The sequence below is a fragment of the Biomphalaria glabrata genome, chromosome 2 (genome assembly GCF_947242115.1).
Source record: "Biomphalaria glabrata chromosome 2, xgBioGlab47.1, whole genome shotgun sequence".
NCBI classification, from domain to species: domain Eukaryota; kingdom Metazoa; phylum Mollusca; class Gastropoda; family Planorbidae; genus Biomphalaria; species Biomphalaria glabrata.
The window spans coordinates 9,354,909-9,378,214 of record NC_074712.1 but is presented as its reverse complement, the minus strand read 5'-3'; the positions used below and the strand labels follow the sequence as shown (position 1 = coordinate 9,378,214).

At 36.1% G+C, this 23,306-nt stretch overlaps 1 protein-coding gene across 2 annotated transcripts; it reads right to left on the bottom strand.

Moving 5' to 3' along the window:
• Positions 1-346: 346 nt before the first annotated feature.
• On the bottom strand, positions 347-23,306 carry LOC106063230 (lactosylceramide 1,3-N-acetyl-beta-D-glucosaminyltransferase B-like). 2 transcript variants are annotated; one of them, XM_056019038.1, is made up of 3 exons: positions 23,079-23,306; positions 10,858-11,027; positions 347-2,362 (listed from the first exon to the last, which is right to left on the bottom strand). In XM_056019038.1, the coding sequence occupies exon 3, from the start codon at positions 2,243-2,245 to the stop codon at positions 917-919; it is 1,329 nt and encodes a 442-aa protein (XP_055875013.1). In that variant the 5' UTR covers positions 2,246-2,362; positions 10,858-11,027; positions 23,079-23,306; the 3' UTR covers positions 347-916. The 2 variants fall into 2 exon arrangements, with proteins under 2 accessions (XP_055875013.1, XP_055875012.1); XM_056019037.1 differs by lacking the exon at positions 10,858-11,027.

Genomic DNA, 23,306 nt, shown 5'->3' with positions numbered 1-23,306 from the left:
CGTAACTTCGTGTGTGGTGTAGGTGAACCCAAGCCTGTATGTGTTGTGGTCATCCAGATATCATTCATCATTAGAAATAGAACATCCGTCATCTAACAATGCTTCTCTGTTGAATTGCCTCCCTTAGGTTTCCAACAATATCTTTCTTTTCCTGAAGGACATTTGTTGGCGACATAGAGGACAAGAAAACTGGGGGAACAAAAAAACGTGGAACCAGAGAGAGAAGAGAGTGAGAAAGAGAGAGAGAAAGAGAGAGAGAGAGAAAGATATATATAGAGAGAAACATAGAGAAACGGACCCAAGCTAAAATGCTACAAACACTCGACGTATATTTATTATTGTTTATTTAAATACAGGCCATAGGATACATACAAAAACTAAAACAAATAAAATAAACATTTCAAAAACCATTTTATCACAATAACAACAAGGTCATGGCATATATAATCAGATCACTTTAAAAATGAAAGACGATATGTGACTAAATGATAAAAGAATAAATTTTGAATTTTATCCATATATTGAACCTGTATTTAATTTTAAACTAATGCGCCTTGAGTGTGCGTGATTCTATGGATATCCTCCAAAAAATGTTTTTTCCAAGTGTCAATACAGTTTACGGCATAAGATGAAAAGTTCATCTTTTCCTGCGTGCACCTGTTGACAATGAGGCGCCCAGCTCACTGTTTTTACGTTCGCAAACGATTGGCTAGAATAAAAAACCAGCTTTGAGCTTTGAAAGTGTTGAAAGTGTTGAAAGCTTGATTCATCTTTCATTTTCCACAGCTCAATCCAAGCGTAAAGTTGTTATCGTCATGGCAACATTCTATTCTGATTTAATCACTTCATCTCGACATAGCTTGAACAAGTTTGCCGTCTGAAAATTCTAAACTTAAATAATACTGATGGAGTCAAATTAACGGATGTCTCTTATTTTTTCAGGTTTACACCTCAAGTTAACATCCTTGGATTGGATGAGCTCCTGAATGTCCGTGTACATACGGTAAAACTCCTTCTCTGTGTGATTCACACTAAGAATTCGCTTGTTCAGTACGAAATCACAGGGCTTAGCTTTCGGGCTAGACCAGTACGAGAAGCCCGGATGTGTCACGTGAGAGAGACCAGCCTTCATGGCTAGCATGCCCGTGATGTATACGTCCTCGAGGTGCAGCCAGTCGAACGTCCTTGACCTCGCCTCAACCAACAAAGACGCTGCGTTAAGGGTCATCACGTAACCGCCCCCGTTAGCGTACGTTGGGAAAACCGGAAACGGGTAGTCCAGAAAGCTGACAGCCCACTTGTCCCCCGAGTCTCGGATGACTGTGGCGTTGACGCAGATAGCTCCGAGTATCTGTGTTGAGTTGATGATGCCTTTATGCAGCTCGTGGAGAAGATACAGGAGGTTGACAAACGTGTCGTCGTCAACCTTCATGACAAACTTGGGCTTGTCAACCTGCTGCAGAATCCATGAGATACCGTCGAAGACTTTATTGGGAAGATACTCATAAGTGTCTTCTTCGTCCACCGCTATGACGTCGTTGTGCATCCTCTGTTCCCTTTCCACGATCTGGTCCCACGTGTCTTCGTGCCCCACCACGAAACGCACGCATGTTCCCATGTCGTGGGCATCAAGCCCCCACGTCTTTCGTATGGCCTGCCTCATGAGAACATTGCTGGCCCGTGATAGGACTAAAATTGTCAGGTAAAGAGACCCAGGGCTTAGAACTTGCTGATTGCCTGGCTTGGGAGTGATGCTAAGATCCAAGGACATCACGTGATCGAGGGATCGTTCTGACTCACGAAGCAACTCATCCCTCGCTCTATGCCCGGGCATTTCATCCCCTCCCTCGGATGTTAAGATGCTCTCGTTAACATGAAGCACCTGGATGTTAGCGAAATAGCGTCCGCCACTCTCGGTGCCCATTCGCTGGACTGGTATCAAATCGACTCCGAACTCCGCAAAACGAAGTCTGGCTTTCTCCTGCTCAACTTTGTCCTCAGAAGAAACAGGCAGTGCAGCGGAGACGACTTTTGTGAGTGACCAATGCAGGTTGACTTTTGCCTTGGCGCCTTGAACATCGTCGAGGTCGCTGATCAGTCGCTGTATCTTCAAGATGAATATGATGGTGAAGATGGCGGCCAGAAAAGAGAGCGACCTGCGAAGATAGCGCCGGCGGAAGTAGACGAAGCTAAAGACTGGTAACCGGAAGATAGAGAAACAGTCGACGTCATTCTGTTTATTCATGGCCGGGTGGGATTTATCGATACTCACTAACAGGGAGGTATTCTCAGCATCGAAGCTTGGTACCGATACATTTTGTTTGATGTGTTCGATCTCATTGAGTAATTAAATCGCCAGGATCTGCAACAGAAGAAGTAGGATATTAGCCATCGATAATTGATGTCTTTGGATGTATAGTAAACTGGAACATAATGAAACGCCTAATTAGGGTCAATTCTGAAAAGATGTATAGAGGTTACGTGTATGTCCAGAGTAGACAAAATGTTGAAACTTCAACTTATGATTGGAGTCTGTTGTTATTTATTAAATCATCTTCATTCTTTTTGTGTGTAAACATTTCAGTTATTATTCTAGTTAACTAAGATTGCATTTTTTATTAGCAGGTCTCTCTTCTCTTCACAAATTGAAAACAATAATTATTATTTTGCAATTTTTAGAGATATAGTGTAGAAAGATCTAGGTAATCAACCCATTTAAATGTACATAAGATAATTAAAATCAAGAGCAATGAATTATTTCGATCTAGGATTTTTAAAACATTATCTAAATGGAAACTAACAGGAAATGGCTTTGTTTCATATAATAGCGTGAATATATAGTTATGTGATTAAGAGCCCATTCTTAAGAAAATCCGAGAAATGATTTTGCATTATTTCTAAACTTTGAAAACTAAAGTTCATTACTTTTCTAAGACCGAAAAGATTGATTAGGGCGACTTCCCTTACAGCTTGAAAAAGAGTTACGTACATAAAAATCTATATATATAGGTCTGTGAATCAATCAATCGTGGATGGGAATATTTTCCCATTTCCAGTCTAGATATAATATATATATATATATATATTATATATATATATATATATATATATATATATATATATATATATATATATATATATATATATATATATAAGTCTATGGTTTTAATCATGTTAAACAAAGCTACTACATTTAGTCCTTTTTTCGGAAATAGTGCTCCATGGATAATTTTTAATGTCTTGTATACCGGAAAAGGCTTTTTTATGAGATATTATTGGGGCGGCAGCAAGTAATCCCTTTATCCAGCGGGTCCGGTGAGGAGTCCCAGCGGCAAGCGTATTTCTGTGTTCTAAGCTTTAGAATTGACTTTTTCTCATAGTAAGAAGATCGCAAATAAAAAAAATCTTAAAGGAAAAGGACTGGGACAGACCGATATTGAAGTGTTACTTAAAATAAAGCCAACTAATCGCTTTTCATTCTAGTAAAAAAAAAAACGCACATCAAATAAAGTATACTACAGAAGGAGGCAGTACTGGTGAGTCCCATATAGCGGGTGTATGTCAGTAGTAGGCGTGATAGTCCTTAGATTATTTTCGTGTTAAGTAAGACGTCTTGTGTTAAGTAAGACGTCTTGTGTTAAGTACGACGTCTTGCTGCAGACCTTATTTCAAAAACATTCTGAGCTGCTATTCTTGCAGATGCCTTTCTTGAAAACTGTATACGTTTTAAAAGTTCTTTATTCGATGATAAAACGAAGTTTAAAATATTTTAATCAGTTAAACTTTGGCAATGATGTCATTTTAATTGGTTAATAATCAAACGTGAATTAATATCTGTTATAAAAGTACATTTTTTTGTTTGCTCCTTGAAAAAGACATTGACTGGCTCCGCCCACCTTTAGTCAGGACGTCGAGCCTCCCTAGCACTGGAATCAATGGGCCTCATTCACCAATCGTAAATAAACACATATAGCCACGTCATAATATTGATAAAACAATGAAAAATACGTATCACGTGACAACCACTATGGATTACATAGTTTGTATAGAAGATATATAGAATCACGTGGCTAAATGTTGTTTGTTTACGATTGGTGAATGAGGTCCATTGTGGGAAATCTACAATCCGTTGGATCAGTGGAGTAATTGTGGATGCGCTAATTAGACTGACATCATCGATCCTCAGGCATTATTTATAGATTCCTTATAGAAGACCCCCATAGCTGTCTTGATTAGCGATCTATCAATGACTGTTCAGACAGGGTTGGAGGCAGTTGGAGCGCTAGTTTGTGATTTTTGCAAACATTGAACTCAGACCGACAATGAAATTACGATAGATAGATAGATAGATAGATAGATAGATAGATAGATAGATAGATAGATAGATAGATAGATAGATAGATAGATTAGATAGATAGGTAGATAGATAAATAGATAGATAGATAGATAGATAGATAGATAGATAGATAGATAGATAGATAGATAGATAGATAGATAGATAGATAGATAGATAGATAGATAGATAGATAGAGAGATAGAGAGATAGAAAGATAGATAGATAACAGATAGAAAGAGGGAGCACACAGAAAAAGTAAACGAGAAAGACACAGAGACCGAGAAAGACTGAGGAGCGTTCAAGATTGATTCCCCCTGTGCGACAGATAAGCTTACGGCGAGCTATTTCGTTCAATGCTAATCATCCCTCCTTCCCCCCCTCCCCTTTTTCTCTTTTTCCGAAATTTCGTCTCGCTGTATTTTTTTTTTTTTTTAGGAAGGGAGCGCCCATGGGCACCCCATCAACAGAATCCTCCTAGGGCTCGTGTAGTACAGAAATCGATTGAGAGCTCACGGTTCCTACGTGCCGGCTACGGAGTTTCGAAAAGGGCGGGGGGGGGGGGAGGCAAGGGAATAGGAAGCAGGGCGCTGAACGCGAGAGAGAGGGGGCAAGTAAAGGGGGGAAGGGTGTCCTAGATTGGGCGAGGAAGGGTGATGATCGGGTCGGCGTGAGCGCTGTAATGACAATTAATGTTCGCTCTGATGACAGGTCTATGGCCTTTTCAAAGCCTGAGACATTTTCTTTTATTTGTTCTGTTCTATTGATTGTTTCGATTTGGTGTATTTTGTAGTTGTTGTTTTTAATATTTTTTTTAGTTGATATTGTTATTCTCAGGTGTTATCTATGAATGTGCCCCACAGGGTGTGCCCGTAACTAAAACGAGGCCTAGAGAGAGGGCCATTGCAAGTTAGCCGTTAAAGAGACGTACAACCACAAGCATTCAATGTAGTGACACTATTTCTTTAACCATATAGAAGTTACAGGATTTATAAAAGTGAGACACTGTCCCTATAAATTATAAAAAATAAAATGCACAAATTGACATGATTATAAAAAACCATATAAGTTATATGGTTTATAAAAAAAAATATATAAGTTACATGATTTAATCTTTTTTTTTTTCCGAAACTGAGCCTTGTGTGTGAGTTTGTGTGTGTGTGTGTTGGGGGTGGGGGTTGTCATAGTCCCGAAAAACGGAAAAGATGAAAGAAAGAACAGATGGATGAATGAATGGGCAAATGGGTGGATAGATAGATAGATAGATAGATAGATAGATAGATAGATAGATAGATAGATAGGTAGATAGATAGATAGATAGATAGATAGATAGATAGATAGATAGATAGATAGATAGATAGATAGATAGATAGATAGATAGATAGATAGATAGATGGATGGATAGATAGATAGATAGACAGATACCGATTTGGTGATGTCGGCAGGGGGTGGTGGCATCAATTACGACCCCTCCCCTCATATACTTTCGAGTGGTGGGGGGGGGGGGGCGGTCCAATTTATTTGTAGAAATCACAGCTTGCTAACAAAATCAATTAAATATCTACATGATTAAAATTTGTTATTGATATTTTAACCGGGGGGGGGGGCGAGTACCTCTACTGCCCTTTACACCTAAATTCTTTGAGTGGGGTGGGGCGGTCCTACTTAAGGTAGAAATCATAGTTTGTGAACAAATTAACTGAATTTATATTTAATTTTTTATTATGTCGCACCCCTTCTGGTATCTTGGCCAATTCGGTGGGGTAAGGGGTGGGGCGATTGCATATGATTGCATCTACTGCCCTCCCCTCTTTAGCCATCTGAGTGGGGGGCGGTCCTTTTTTTATGGAGAAAACATAGTTTGTGAACAAAATTAGTTGAATATCTATATAATATAAGCTATGTATTGGTATGTGAACACATTTTTATTTTATGTCGCACTCTAATCTCAAAGTTTATCATTAGTAAATATAAAATGAAAAAGGGTTGTATCAGGTGGGAGGGACAAACCGATGCTGTACGCACGTTTATGCATAGGGTTAGGGTTTACTGGGCGTTAGGGTTTGGAAAAAAATCGCCCCCCCCCCCCCACTCCAAAGTTCTGGATCCGCTAGTGAGATAGATAGAAAATAATATTAATAATAATAATAATAATCCTTATTGTCCGTAAGGAAATTTGTCTTACAATTTGTTCATTTTTGAGATAGATAAGTAGATTACCCTCATGTCATTGATTCAATCTGCTCCTACTTTCTCCCTCCCTCGTGTTCTCATACACACACACACACAGACAGAAACTCTTTCGCAAGTGTCCAATCCCACGTGACCAGACCTGGAGGACTCTGCTACTCAAGTCCATCAGACTTCCAGTAACAGAGTGGTTCTTGGTACTGGCCAGTAAAACGTGTTCAGACGACCAGTATCGATAGCAAAGGCCAGCCACAACATTGACACAATTAGGGAATTCTCTTTGGGGCGCCACCATATGATCAGATTGTACGGACTTTTCTTAAGTCTTTAGTCTAACATTCTTTTTAGCTTGTCTTGAAAAGAGGAGCTCTTCCGCGTCTGGCGAATACATTGAGTCTGGTGGATAGTGTCACAGACAACAGCAAGAGAGAACCTTACCAACTTATATAAAACATGTGACGTCGTGGGGAAAACAATTATTGTTATGACGTCATTTAATCATGGACTCCATAAAAACCGGAAGTTGTATGGTTACTAGACCTTGTAAACTTTGTAAAAGGGACGCAATGTAGTTGAAAAGAAACATAGATATAATTGGTTCATTTAATAACTACTTCTAGTTTGGCTAGACACTAGACAAATATACTTTTGTGGTTCTATATTGTGATTTAAATTTCTTTATTCTTTATTTGTATTAGATTTATTAATTAAATTATTCAGAATTTGAATTTCTATTATTTGATTTGTTCTGTATGTTAATATCATTATCATGGAATCCCCATATTGATGAACTTATTAAAAAATCAAGCAAAACATTAGGGTTATTAAAAGAAATTTTTACAAATAAAACAAAAACATAAAACTAAAATGCTATTTTACTTTTGTTAGGCCAATATTAGAATATGCATCCTTTGTTTGGGATCCCTCTACTAAAGAAAACATAAATCTAAAACAAATACAAAATAGAGCAGTGAGGTTTATAACAAACGAATATTCCAATTTGATTAAAGTAACACCATTAGTAAAATCTTAGAGACACTTCAAGACAGAAGAATAAAACTAAAGTAGCTATAATACATAAAACACTAAACCATAACTTACAAATAGAAAAACAAAACCTAATGAAATACTCAGAAAGACACAAAGACAGAGGCACATTTCTTATTCCATACGCTAGAACAAATCCATATAAGTGCTCCTTCTTCCCTTGTGCCATTAGAGAATGGAATGGGTTGCCTGAATCAGCCAGGAAAACCAACGACTATGACTAGATTGACACATGAAATGCGTATTATTTAATTATCTTCTTTATTTGAAGTAACGTCTTTAATATATAAGATAAGATTAATTGCTAAGTTTCGTTTTCTTTATGGAATAACAAATAATCAGCTAAAACATAGACTATGCTAGTACCATAACAAAAGATAAAGGTCTACTCCTCAGGGTATACACAAATTCAATAAACATCGTATATTTAGAAAGGGGAAGTAGTTTTAGAGTCTTGTGCAGCCCTAAGAGTTGATCCGTATTTATATATCGACATTTACAATGATAGATGAATTGGTCTCATGGCCGGCCATGTTGGTGTGGCTGGTAGGAACTTTTGCTAAGGAAATAATTTGTTTTTTTGACATTTATGAAGTTCAGTCATTAGAATCAACTATTTAATATAGATATTGCCTTTCTTCAGAACTGTCTTGCGTTATTTTTTCTCATGATGCTACACTTACACTTAGAGGGAGAGCAGTGATAAGGAAAAGTCACAAATTCAGTTTTTTTTTTAAAAGACTAGTCTTCTAGGCACTTTTATGGCTCGTGTATGACTGCATGCGCGCGTGTGTGTGTGTGACTGAATACTTGTGTGAGTGACTGCATATGTATATGCGTGTGCTTTAGTGTGTGTGTGTGTGTGTGTATTAAGAAAGCTTACAAAACGACACTGGGTTTGGAAGTGTCGAGAGAATGACGTCACTTATTTCATTAGCTACAAATGTATTCCATTCAAGAACATCATAATTTATTCAGCTCTCACGAAGCAGTAACAATGAAGACAAAAAAAAAAACCAAGGGAAAAAAAATTGGCAGACGATCAGATTTTAGATTTGTGGAGAATCCGAGAGAGCAGCACACACGGCACGCACAGACGCAGCTTTGGGCAACTCCAGTCACGTGGAAGCAACATGAACTGTAAACATTTAGAAGTGGTCTGGGTTTTTTTTTTCTTTCTTATTTTGTTTTTTTTTCCTTTTTTAGGTGTTGGTCTAATATTTGCCTGACATTTCTCTTGAGGTGTTATTATACATTGACTGTGCGGAGATGTAATCTGATTACTGATTACACAAAAGGTATAATCTTATTTCAAATCGCTAAATCTAAGAAAGACACTTACATGAACAAGACGTTTCTTTTTTTAAATGTCGGAGCAAAAAAAAAAGTGTTATAGAAGTAGGGTTGGGGTAATACATTATGTTCTATTGAGCTGCATTACCTTTTTTTTTTTTTTTTGGCCTATGAGGACGTCATAACTAGGTCACACATATGAAATGGGCGGCTAAATCGAAAAAAAAACAACTTTTAAAAATAATTGTGCGAAGTTTCAACTTGATCCGAGAATGGGTGTGGGAGAAATAAATAGTTCAAAGAAGTTGCCAGACAGACAGACAGAGTCAGTTGATAAAAGCTTTGTGAAAACATCGACTCCAAAAGAGACAATTCTCTACGACTTTTGTATGCACTGTGAACAGAAGATATACGGGGCCAGAAAGCGTCACGGGTTATTAATAGATTAAAATGGCATGATAAATTCAATTGATTTGATGATGATTAATTGAATTAATGATATAAAATGGCATTTTTTTTATGGTAAACTGGCATGATTTTATGATGATGATAAATTGACAGCTTGGATAATGTTAAATTCGATCATAATTTGATATGAGAACTGTATAGACTAGATGATAGTAATCTGACGATTAAATTGTCTTAATTGACTTGATTCAATGATAATAAAGAGGTCAGTTTGATTAAATTAGGATATTTTGACACGATTCAACTATGATAAATAAACTTGATTAGATGATGATAAGTTGACTTTTTTTTTAAATTACAATACTTTGCATGATTAGACGTTGACGTATGTTCACGTTAATATATTGACATGATTAAACGATGATATATTGACATGATTAAACGATGATATATTGACATGATTAAACGATGATATATTGACATGATTAAACGATGATATATTGACATGACTAAACGATGATATATTGACATGACTAAACGATGATATATTGACATGACTAAACGATGATATATTGACATGACTAAACGATGATATATTGATATGACTAAACGATGATATATTGACATGACTAAACGATAATATATTGACATGATTAGAAGAGGATAGATTTACATAATTAAATTAGCGCATATTGTCAAAGAAATCTTATCTTTTAAAATACAGACGTTACTTCAAAGAAGAAGATGATTATGACTTACTCGTGTCTCTAGGTCAATCTAGTCATGCATGTTAATCAATGACTTAAGCCAAGTAATTGGTTTTCCTGGCTGACTCAGGCAACCCATTCCATGCTCTAATAGCGCTATCGGACAAAAATCGTATCCCTAACATATGTAACAAGAAGTGTACTTCCATCTTTGTGTCTTTCTAAGTATTTATTAGGTGTATTTTCTGTGTTTGAAGATTATGGTCCAGTTTCTTTTATGTATTATTGCTACTTATCTTTTTAATCTTCTTTCCTGAAGGGTCTCTAATAATGTCTAAAATGGTGTTATTTTAATCCAATGTGAAATAATATATTTCATTTTTAAAGAGAGAAAAAAAAGGGGGAGGGGGGTAGAAAAGGAGTACAGGGACAGACAAATCGCTTCAGCCAACTCTCAATGCAGCTAATTTAATTTCCAGCATGAGTTATCGTTCGTTTTTATTGAGACATTCGGAATATTTGTATCCAATAATCTGAGATGGGTGAAAACTTCCTTGAGCTGGAGGCTAAAAATAGGAATTCTACTGAAACTCAGAATTGAGATACAACTCTTCGCTAGCCCCTTTGGTCAGAACTCCGTTGCTATATATTGCGAAAACATCACAAATATTTATAAAGTGCTAGTTATAGCTACTTATAATACTAAGTTATCATTAACGGTAATCTACCGTAGTTTCGTGCATGTAAACCGCGGTTTGTACAAGTTTTTTTTTTTTGTTTTTTTTTAACGGGGTATTCAAATATGTGGGACTTCGTGTCTTGTCTTCGGTAACTTATCTTATAGATTACAGACTTTACTTCAAAAGAGGAGATACTTACGAAGAAGATAATCTGTCTTACAGATGTAGAAGATCTATGTCTCGTCTTCAGTATCGCTTGTATTACAAACGTTCCATCAGTCTTGTGTCTCTCTAGTCTCTCTAGTCACTCTAGTCTCTCTAGTCTTATCAGTGCTATTCTTGGCTTTGCATCGCAGACCTTACTAGCACCTGTACAATAGAACATAACATTTACTCCCTAACAGACTTTTGTCCCATTAAAATTGTTTGTCACTTCTAGTGCCTCCCGCTGCCCTCCCACTTCAAATGTAGCTGTATTAATGCAACTTTTAAGCATAAGCTTATGTGGATCAAATCTGACCCAAAAAAACAAAACAAACAAAAAACTATAAACCATACAAAAAAATCAATTTGACATTTCAAAATGCAAAATAATATTGATTTAAATTAAAACAAAAATACAGTTATTGTTGAAATAGATAGGGTAGGTTTTTAGTCGTAAGGTAAGTGTCTGAGACTGGCATCATGATAGTTCCCATCAGGGGCTGACTGGATTACAAAATGGGTCCTAGCATTACCGTACCATCCGGCCCACGAAACTGTGCCTTATAATGGCTATTGATTCGTACTTCAAAATCATTATGTAAAGTGTGAAAATGTGTTGAAAACTGAACGCTTGCACGTGTGGGTTCATGTAGAGGAGTGCATTGACAATACCTCTATTTAACTCGTACCTTCGTGGAAACTAAAACCTTCTGGGTGGGCTCAAAAATCTCGGTGGATACAGATTTCGAAAACGGCTCAAATGCTTTCCCCAGAAATTTGACAGTGGATGTAGATTCTATATCGTTCAGAAAAGAAAAGTATTATTAGATCGTTGGCCACACTGAGGAAAATTCTAGTTTGACCGTTATACTTTTTCAAAATATAAAAAAAATACATTTGTCATGAGAACTAGAAACTATTTATCTTGAACAGACTATACGTCTTCGGGTATTTCTGCATGTAGGTCCTATTCATTGAAGAGTTAAATAGATTACCTTATCTTATTATACAATACAGACGTTACTTCAAAAGAGAAGATGATTACGTCCTACGCGTCATGCATTTAGTCATGCGTATTAACCAATGACCTAAATTCTGCTAAGTCACTGGTTTTCCTGGCTAACTCAGGCAACCCATTCCATGCTCTAATAGCACTAGGGAAGAAGGAGAATTTGTACAAATTTGTCCTAGCATATGGAACGAGGAATGTGCCTTTATCTTTGTGTCTTTCTGGGTATTTTATTAAATTTTGTTTTTGTATTTGAAGATTATGGTTCAGTGTTGTATGTATAATTGCTACTTTTAGAGTCTTCTATCCTCATGCCTATTAATTAAGCCTTAATATGACTGTGACATTCACATTACAAGCATAAGAAGACGTCTCATCAACGAACTCCTCCCTGCCACCATCGTTTATGATTAGGTCCAAATCAATTTGTATCAACAGCCATCAACATGCCATAAGAAATATAGTCATCACGCTTGGTTGTTCATTGCTTAGCGTGTGTATGCGGGATGGAAGCCTACAAGAAACACGGTATACAGGCATAAGCTATTTACAGCTATTACATTATTTCAGTAAATCCATTAGGCTGGTAGTCTTTACAAATCTTTTATAAAAGGTAAGGCTAGGGCAAATCACGACTGTAGAATAGAATAGAATAGAATAGAATATCTTTTACAATGTTATACTAGCCTTACTACTACTCCATTAGGTCTTTTCGGAGCGACGCACCAGCCCATTAGGTACCAGCCCATCAGGAACAAGCCCATCAGGTACCAGCCCACCGGGCTTATGCCCGAATGCCCATAAAGACATTTCGGCCCTGGTTTCCAAGTTCGAGCCCTAAACTATCCGCTGCTATCCCTGGGCGTGATACAGGATGTTTGGTCTATGATCATGATATATTCATTATTATTTCTAAATGAAAGTCCAAGGCTTTTAAAAAGAATTAATTTGGTTAAAACAGCAATTTTGATAAATTAAGAAGGAGCACGAGAGAGAGAGAGAGAGAAGAGAGAGAGAGGGAGAGAGAGAAGAAGAAGAAATATAGATAGGAAAAAAATGTAAAAAAAAAAAAAAAAAAGATTGATTGTTTGAGAAACAGAAATTTGTTTCATGCATTTTTCCTCAGCTAAAACATTTTTTAAATTTTGCTTTTAAAGAAACGTAGTTCATGGAAAATCTGGCACACTTGTCTCCAAGACAAATGACGTCATCAATCGTACTCTCTACTCGTGTGTTTGGATGTCGACACAATCTGATTGTAAAATGTGTTACACTTTTGACACCAAAGTGTGACAGAATTAAGCGACAACATATGACAAGAAAAAAAAAATATCGCAGAAAGCATGACATTTGACAGAAACAAGTACAACAACAAAATATGACCACAAAAAACAAAAAACAAAAAGAAACAAACATTATAGAAGAAAACAATAACAACTTCAACATGGGACACTTTGAAATAGGAGAAATATTCATCACCAAAGCAAACGATTTTTATAAAATAAGCAGACTCACCGTCACTCACGACATATGAACCACTGTATTGATCTAATCTGCCTACATTTCCTAAAACATCTTAAAAAGACCAGCTACAAAACTAGAAGTTTTAAGGGCAAACGTCCAAAGGGAAATACAAAAATCCAATTTATATATAACACGAAACGAATTAGAATTCGAATCTATAATCTTCAAGTTAAGAAACAAGAGAAAACTCGGAAGTAGATGTGGATGGCGATATGAGCAACATTTGTAACAAGGGAGAGAACTGTGTAGTGTTTACGAGAACGCCATGTTCCTATTTTCTGTTTATTCGTTGGTGTATTTTAGATGGTGGAAAATTGTAAAGCGTAATCTAAAATTGATCTTTGGCTACATTATAATGTTATCTCTAGCTTTTGCAAATATATAACACTAGCATTACCCACCGCCTTCACCCGTTGATTGGTTGCCAGGCTATAAAGATGTTTATTTAGTCATGAAGTCTCCCACCTATTTTTATTACTTATAACAATCTGATTATAAAAAGTTCAACGTTCTCTCTTCACATAGTGGTAGACAGTACACATAGATCATAATTATAATGTCCTTCAGTTTTATGAATGGGATCTAGTACTATTTAAATGTATAATATAAAAACAACAGGCTTGAAATATTTAGATTCTGTATTAGATTGCCGACACGGCTACATATGTTGTTATCTCCATGGAAACTAAAAGGAAATGGCTTTATATCATAGATTTGCGTAAATATTTAGTTCTTTGATTAATAGCCCATTCTATTTAATATCCGCAATATGGGATTGCATTATTTCTAAACTTTGAAAACTAAAAATCATAACTTTTCTAAAACAGAAAAAAAAAAGATATTTTCCAAGATTCAAGGAGAATTCCCTTACATCTTGAAAGAGAGTTTCGTAGATAACGCTCGGGACAGCATTTGTTTCCGTGTGCCAGTCTATGTATAATATATATAGGTCTGTGACCTAGATCTATAAGCTGGAACAAACAGGAAGTTCTAATTTTGTGTTTTGTCTTTAAAAAACATTGGGTCGAAATTGCGAAAAAAGAATCTTTTTGTAAATTTAACCGCTGCGGTTTCAGTCGTGAAATATTCTTAGTTGTTGAAGGCACACAGAAAAAAAAAAAAAAGATTAAATTTTAGTATTTTGTCTTTCACGGCAAGTGGGAAAATCAGTTCTATGGTTGAATGAATCAGTCAATCAGGGTCCATTGCACCATTATATTTAATGTAGATTTTATTTTCTTGTTTTAACTATCCTTAGTTTAGTCACACATGTGAAAACCAGAACATAATCAATAAACTATGTAATATAAAATGTAAATTAAAGAAATTTTTCATCACTATACCACAGAAATAATATGAATGATTATATATAATAAGATTATATCTGTCTATATCAACATGTATTCACTAATAAACTTGTAAACCATCCATGCTTTTAGTGCCAATATCTTATAAGCTTGTTTCCCAATTGTTCTTATTCTCATTTGATTCTGCTATTCTAGAATAACCTACATGTTCTGTCTTGTTATAACTTCACTATACACAACTATATTATACATTGAATAATCTGAATGGAAAAGCATGTGAAAATTAAAAAAAAATTGTTTTGAAAGATGGCTGAGTAGAAAGGTGTAGTCTTCTAAACTGCTGTATCTGTTGTTGAGAACATTGTCTGAAGATTATATTTGTGTTTATTCAGATACAAAAAAAAATTATTTTAATAAAACAATAAATATCTTTAGAAAAAAAAAATCTCTAGGTGAGATTAAAGTTAGACATTAACACAATTACCTCCTTTACTTTCAAAGGCATATAGATAGGCATTTCATAAATTTATTTTTTTTTCAATGTATGACATTAATTTGCGGCTTCGTAGCACATTTTTAGGACGCCCCTGAGTGCGCCTACCTCTAATAAAGACCTGAATTAATTTGGGGAAGCAAAGACTGGTGGTCGTTGTGCTGGCCACATGACGTCCTCGTTAACCGTTGGCCATAGAAACAGATGACCTTTACATCATCTTCCCTATATACATCGCAAGGTCCATAAGGATTACTTTATATGGTGAACTTCCAGGGGGGAGCATAGGACCACAACCACACCCCTCCACCGAACTCGGTTCTGAGCAGCTTCCTTATCTGCTCTCAGGTCATTTCAGTATCCTCGGCTTTACTGATGACTGACCTCTTCCAGATTTGCTTGGGCCTGCTCATTTTCCTCTTTTCTTGCGGATTCCAATCAAGTGCCTGCCTTGCAACATTGATAGCTGGTTTTCGCAGGGGTACCTTTTTTTTTTTTTAACTTTTCTAGTATCTAACGACATTGCATTTCAATAGAATCCCAAGGTCAAGGACCTCGTTCGTGTGGGATTTAAACACATGTGTGATGGGTGACGATGAAAAATGGAGGAACTTGTCTGCTTCTTTGTCGATTTTCCCAAACCTTTTGACGCAGTGAGTCACGATGGTTTGTAGAGGATTCTAATCTGGCTAAGACGTCCTTCAAGATTTTTCTCAATTTTAAACCAACAGCATAAGGGTCAAAAAGGTCATCTGGTGAACTACCAGCACATTTCTCTATAAAGATTGGTGCAAAGCAGGGCTGTGTGGTTGCTCAAACGCTTTTTGCAATCTTATTCTAGCTAGAGTAAGGCTGAATACAATGCATTTAAGCAGAAGTTTGTTTCGTGTAAGATACAGAAAATACTATTCAAGAAATTTGAAATATTTATGTAAAAAATTTGCAGGTGTTCTATGGACTTTAAAGTTTAAATAGTGTATAGATAATTTAAAAGTAAATATAGTGTCTTTCCTTTGTTGATGCTCACATATCGTCGAGGGTGGTTCTGGCACGTCACAACCTCGAGAAGTGAGGGAACACTGTGAGATTCTATGCAGGCCTACTAAACATTGTGAGTTTATGGTAGTTTTTTTGGCACAGTGCCTGCTATGGACATGACGTTGACAGGACTAGCCCATGTGCCGGTACTACGTCCATAATTGTGTTTCCTAGTGTCTGGTGAAGAGTACATTTTTAATGATCTGTCTACGCCAAGAGACCGACATACATCCAGACACATGACTATGAGAAAAAGGAAAAGGGGGGGGGGGGGGTTTAAGGGAAGTAAACACAGTTTTTCTCTCATCCTTGCTCTTGTTTCCTTACTTTGTGGCATTGTCTGTCTCCCCCCTCCCCCCCTAATTACGAGTTACGTTTCTATGACAAAATCGCTATGAGGGAAAGAAAAAAAAAATAAACAGAAAAAAAAATCGAAATATATTTTTTTTTTAAATCATAAAATATTTTTTTATTTACTTCTTGGTATCATAAAGCAAATGAAAAAAATTCTAAAAAAGAAACTCTAAAACAAGATCCCATAGCGAATAAGAGTTTCACTCTCGATCCTCAGGTTATGGGTTCCAATCCTAACCTATTTATAAGGGTCACATTCACTCACTGTTGTTGAGTCTAGACTGAAGTATGGGAGCTGTAAAGACTTTTTAAAAAATGTTCACCTAATCCTAACCCCTTGTCAATCTAACATCACAGAAACTGACGAGAATTTACTTCGACCCCCCCCCCCCTCCCAGCTCCCCCCCCCCCCCCCCCCCCCACTGAATGGTAATTGCTGTATTAATAGTATACATGCATGATGCATTTAAAAAATTGCAAGAGTAAAAGATCTGGCTTTAAAAAAAAACTTAAAAGTTGTCTTATTCATTCTGTCGTCTGGTAGCAGTGAGAACTACATCTCTTTTTCATTAAATTTGTCGATGTTGCTAAATATTTATATAGTATTGACCAAACAAAAGCAAACCCCTTCAAAAAAACAAACAAAAAGAAAAAAAAACAAATTGTATAGTCGTTAGATCCAGTGACGTCCGGGTCGATTAGTAAATGGTGTCACCTGAACCATCACCCCCTTCTCCAAAATAAATGATCGCAATAAGATCTGTCGTCTAGTGGTATGCTCTCCGGACTGACGTGATGCCGGCAGTCCCTGGTTCGAACCGAGACCAATCGTCACAGAAGGCCTGAACACTGACCTGCAACGTCACAACCTGTGGGCAGTGGAGACCAATAGCTCGTTGCCACGTTACAGATATGTATTTTAAAAAATATATAAAAAACTAAGACAAAGTTGTAAATATTTAACGAATAAATAGCTCAAACTATAACATGGCAGATCCATATCTGAGAATACAATGAATGGACAAGCTCTCCCCGACCCCTTTTTTTCCTATAAATGTTTGGTCACGTGGTCATCTTACCCTGCAAACCTGCATATTATTACAGCTTTGGTCTATTCTCCGCAGTGAAGGGCCCCTGCATTTTGCGTAACGGTATATTGTTAATGTAAAAAAACACTCATTTGGGATAAGAGGGGGCCCAGGGGCATTCTCAAATTCTCCCACCAGTGCGTAGCTGGGGGGGGGGGAGGGGAAATCTACACAATAAAATATGCACAATTAAAACATGAATACTCTTTAAAAACATAAACATGTATCAATATTTTAAAAGAGCTAATTAAATTAATAAATGTCTACAATATCTAGCGCCAAAACGTCAACCACGTCAGAATGGCGGCGCCCAAACGAACATCGCAGCAAAACAGCTGTGCCAAAACGTCATGCTTTGACATCCGTTGCGGTCCCCACCCCTCGCACCTTCTTGGCGACGCTACTTCAATAAATATCTTTATATTCTAGCGCTAAGCCGTTTTTCTCTTCAGTAGTTATAACGCTACATAATGCACAGCGTGTTTCTTCTTTTACGCACCAATCTTGTCACTGCCATGTTGAATTGAACTCTAGCAACAGATTTCTTTCCTGGATTATCCCCCCTGGGGTATTCGACCTAATTATTTCTGCTGGTATCGCTATTCAAGCTGCAGAAGTGACAACAGAGCCATTGAGAAACTTATAATTAGCTTCTAACTGCGGATGGTTGGCTTCGATCAATATTATATAGGAGATGTAGCCATCCAGTTGCCAACGCAACAACACGAGGTCACTAGGGGAAAATATAGGGGGAAAAAAAAAGGGGGGGGGGGTTTCAGCGCTTCGGAATTCGCGGCATTTCCTCAGATACAACTTAGAACAATAAACTAAAATGAATGCAAATGTAATAAAGGATAAGAAAATGGTGTACATTTTAAATCTCAGGATACAATCTTTTTGGTTGTTGTCATTTTTACATCAGTACCGGTACGTTACGTTAACATTTTGACATCAACATTTAGACATCGAGATTTGTATATCCATAGTTTTACAAAGCTTATATCAACTCTGTCTGGCAAAAAGTTTGAACATGTTTTTCTCCCATTTCCCGTTCTCGGATTAAGTTAAAACTTCGTAAAATTATTTAATGAACCTGACACAACATGAATCAATCAAAAAAATAAAAAAATAGTTAACTAACTGTTGGTGATTAATTATTTTGTTTGACATATATAATAATTGAATACATGGCAGTACTTAGCAGTTCTTCCTCTTATATAAGCTTTTTTTTTTCTAAGTATTACTTTTTTTCTATTACTTGTTACAAGATTTGTACATCAAAACCTTTACTTTTGACATTAGCCTTAATAGCTGATAGTAAAATAATACAAATGTGTAGTCTACATGTTTATTGCACCCAAGAATCTACTTTAACAAAATGTTCAGCCTTTCATTACTCCGTTCTTTTCATTCTCCCCCCCCCCCCCATTTTTTTCCATTTATTCAATCTATGTCATTACTGCCCAGCCTACGAACAACGGGCCCCTGCCATAAAGCGTCTTAGTGCATAATGAAACCGCAAAGGTTTCATAGGACTAGACGACATTCTGTTTTTTATTTAAATTACTTTTATATAGCGCAATGTAGCAAGCTCAGGGTGCTTATTGTCCCGTCGCTTTTGTAGACCAGTTGGGGGGGGGGGGGGGGAAGGGGGGTATCTGGGAGAAGGTTTCCGTCCTGCCTTTAAGCGCTCAGCAAGCACATCTTAGCTTGAGCTTGGAACTTGAGCCCCTTTCATAAGTAGCGAAGTGGTTTGTGCCTCTGAGCCTTGTCCGCCATTAGGCCTACTAGAAATGTCTTCTTGAAGTAAAACCTTACCGGGCCCCTTAGACCACAATTTGAGATACGTTATCATTTTTTCCACAAATGTATAATTTAAAAAAAAAAGAAACCTGAATGTTTCTATAAATACTTGTGTCGCTAAGTGCTAGATCTAAAATCTAGGAGATTATCGATCTCTTATCTTAGCTAGGCGAGTCAGATCAATGGGATCTAATGAACGGGCGATTCACAACATCATTATATTTTTTTTTCTCCCAAGAACTCCGAGATTTTTAAGAACTTTGTGTTCATTTGCATTATGGACGTTCTCGTGACAATCTCGCGATGAGAGAGCGCGAAACACGGCGGCTGTCACGTGACAATCACGCGACGAGAAAGCGCGAAACACGGCGGCTGTCACATCAAGTTCTTGCGTGTTTCAAATGCGAGTTAGAAGAACTCTAAATGTGTCCCGGAGACTATTTAATGATCATTAATCAACACGTTTTGCTTCGATGTTTTGTTTTTTTTGTCTTGTTTTGTTTTGGTGGGGAGGTGGGTGTTATTCTCCTAAATCATTATTAACAGAACAAGAAAATATAAAAGATACTTTATTAAGATTATCTCCAGCGTAGTGGTATCGATTACTTTGAATCAGTCATGTAATTAAATTTGTAATAGATTTAGACTAACAATAATAAATCTGTGCGATTAGAAATATTTTTATCAGTTGATTTTGTTTAGCGCAATCTCATGCTTTAAGCTTTTTCAATAAGCTGTCCATTTGTCTGGACCAGTTCGAAAAGATGGGGTAGAAAGAAGGGGGTATCTGGAAGATGGCTTTTTTAATGCATTTTTTAAAATATCGACCTGAATTCGAATTCGAGGGTTAAAGCCTCCTCAGGCTAACACACGAACCACTGTACCAGGTAAGGGCCTATTTTAAATACGGAAAAAGGTAGGCCTACTTCGGGCCCAATTTAATAATTCTGGTTTTAATCCAAGAAACGAAACGCATCCGCGCCATCTCGCCCATTGAAATATATTATTAACTTCATTATTGAAATTCTAAAATATCAATAGTTTTTAGGTTACGGTTAAAGCACAGCTACTGGAGGAGAAATACTCTGGGTGTGCTATGGATTGAGGCAAACAGAAGAAAAACAGAGAGGAAGAGAGAGAGAGAGAGAGACAAACAGAGAGAGAGAGAGAGAGAGAGAGAGAGAGAGAGAGAGAGAGAGACACATAACAAATACATTGAATATTTTCAACACTTTAGAGATAGGCACAAAGTCATCGTGTGTGTTGTTGTTAATAAGACTGTTCAAATGAAAGTTGAAAAATGTTGTGTACTTGTGTGGTAAACACATTTGAGTGCTATAGGTACTACAATCTGTTGACCGAATGTCTACCGTATGCCGGTTATATTTGTTTTAGTGAAAAAAAACAAAAACAGAAGTCCTCTTTACGAATTAAATAATTTAATCCTCAAGTAGAAATCATGAAAAGATGGTATACACCCTACATACCCAGCAACTGAATACCTTTTAATGCAAATTCAATAATAAATTGACATTAATATATTGAACATGAAGATTAAAATATTAAGATATTTTTCTAGACCCCCAATATAAGCTGGTCTACAATAGTTATAGCTTTCCCAACTCAGAAATCGAAAGTTTGATAAACCGGAAGCAAACTATCTCCCCTTAGATTATCCTCTCCTCTGTGTAGAAACTGGAAGCTTTCAGCTGACAAATTAAAAACAATAAAATTATTTTAATACTTTAAAAAAAATATTATAGGTGTAATTGTATAAATTAGTTTGGATTAGTTATGTAATTACATGTGCTATTTACATAGGTATAAATTTCAGCTTAATCCGACAATGGTTATGGGAGAAATAACGTGTACAAATTTTTATCATACAGACACACAGGCAGAGTTGATACAATCTTTGTAAAAAAAAAGTTCCTGTTTACATTCCTGTGGCAACCTTTGACGCGTACATCACATTTGTAGTGTGCATTCATTTTATTTATACATCGCAAATGACAGAATTACCTTGAATCAACAATAACATTTCTTTCACATTAATTTGCCATCTTCCTGATTAATTAAACAAAATTAAGATGCAACAAAGGTAGAATCTAAAACATTGACTCGAACTCATGAACCAACTGTAATTATATGCAAACAATGATCATGCCCCGAATTATATCTTTTCCTAAACTCTAGTAACAATGTTTGTTTTATGCATTATGAATAATGAAATAGTGTATTGAGTCCGAACCATCCGAACATTCAGAATGAACGCAATATTTCACGTGACTACGAAGACCCAGTTGCTGCCAGCGGGAGGGGTGAACTATGAATAATAACGAAGGTTAATAGGTAATAAATAGATAGTTGGTTAGTTTCGTAAGTATGTAGTTAGTTAGGTAAATATGTAGAAGTAGGTGGGTAGATAAGCGGATGGATGGGTAGGCAGGTAAGTAAATATGTGGGTGCGTCGTTAACCTTACTTTCCTTATATCTAAACTTTCTGTCACTTTCCTTATATCTAAACTTTCTGTCACTTTCCTTATATCTAAATTTTCTGTCACTTTCCTTATATCTAACCATCTGTTACTTTCCTTATATCTAAACTTTCTGTCACTTTCCTTATATCTAAATTTTCTGTCACTTTCCTTATATCTAAATTTTCTGTCACTTTCCTTATATCTAAACTTTCTGTCACTTTCCTTATATCTAAATTTTCTGTTACTTTCCTTATATCTAAAAACTTTCTGTCACTTTCCTTATATCTAAATTTTCTGTTACTTTCCTTATATCTAAACTTTCTGTCACTTTCCTTATATCTAAATTTTCTGTCACTTTCCTTATATCTAAATTTTCTGTCACTTTCCTTATATCTAAACTTTCTGTCACTTTCCTTATATCTAAATTTTCTGTTACTTTCCTTATATCTAAAAACTTTCTGTCACTTTCCTTATATCTAACCATCTGTTACTTTCCTTATATCTAAACTTTCTGTTACTTTCCTTATATCTAATTGTTATGTTACTTTCCTTATATCTAAACTTTCTGATACTTTCCTTATATCTAAACTTTCTGTTACTTTACTTATATCTAATTGTTATGTTACTTTCCTTATATCTAATTGTTATATTACTTTCCTTATATCTAATTGTTATGTTACTTTCCTTATATCTAATTGTTATATTACTTTCCTTAAATCTAATGTTTATGTTACTTTCCTTATATCTAATTGTTATATTACTTTCCTTATATCTAATTGTTATGTTACTTTCCTTATATCTAATTGTTATATTACTTTCGTTATATCTAATTGTTATGCTACTTTCCTTATATCTAATTGTTATGTTACTTTCCTTATATCTAATTGTTATATTACTTTCCTTATATCTAATTGTTATGTTACTTTCCTTATATCTAATTGTTATGTTACTTTCCTTATATCTAATTGTTATGTTACTAGTGCTACTGTGTTAGAAAGTTAAGTTGGTAGATAAATATATAATTGGAGTATATTGGTTTCATATTTAAGCAAGTAATTAAATAGATAGGATAAGAAATATTAAAATACTATCAGGTGTTTGATAAAAATCCAACACTCACGATGCGTACGCTAAAAGTCCTACAGTGCAAGTCAAACAAGAAAGCCTCAAGAGCCTCTGCCCCAGAGTGAGATGCTATCAATGGAAATCCTGAACGGCACTGACATGTCCATCGTCCGGGGTCCAGGAGACAAGTTTAATGGTCAAAACTTGTTGCTACCCCTCTGATCGCCTCTAACGCTGGATCGTCCGCTCAATGGCTCGCGGCAATCAAAACTTATCCACTTCC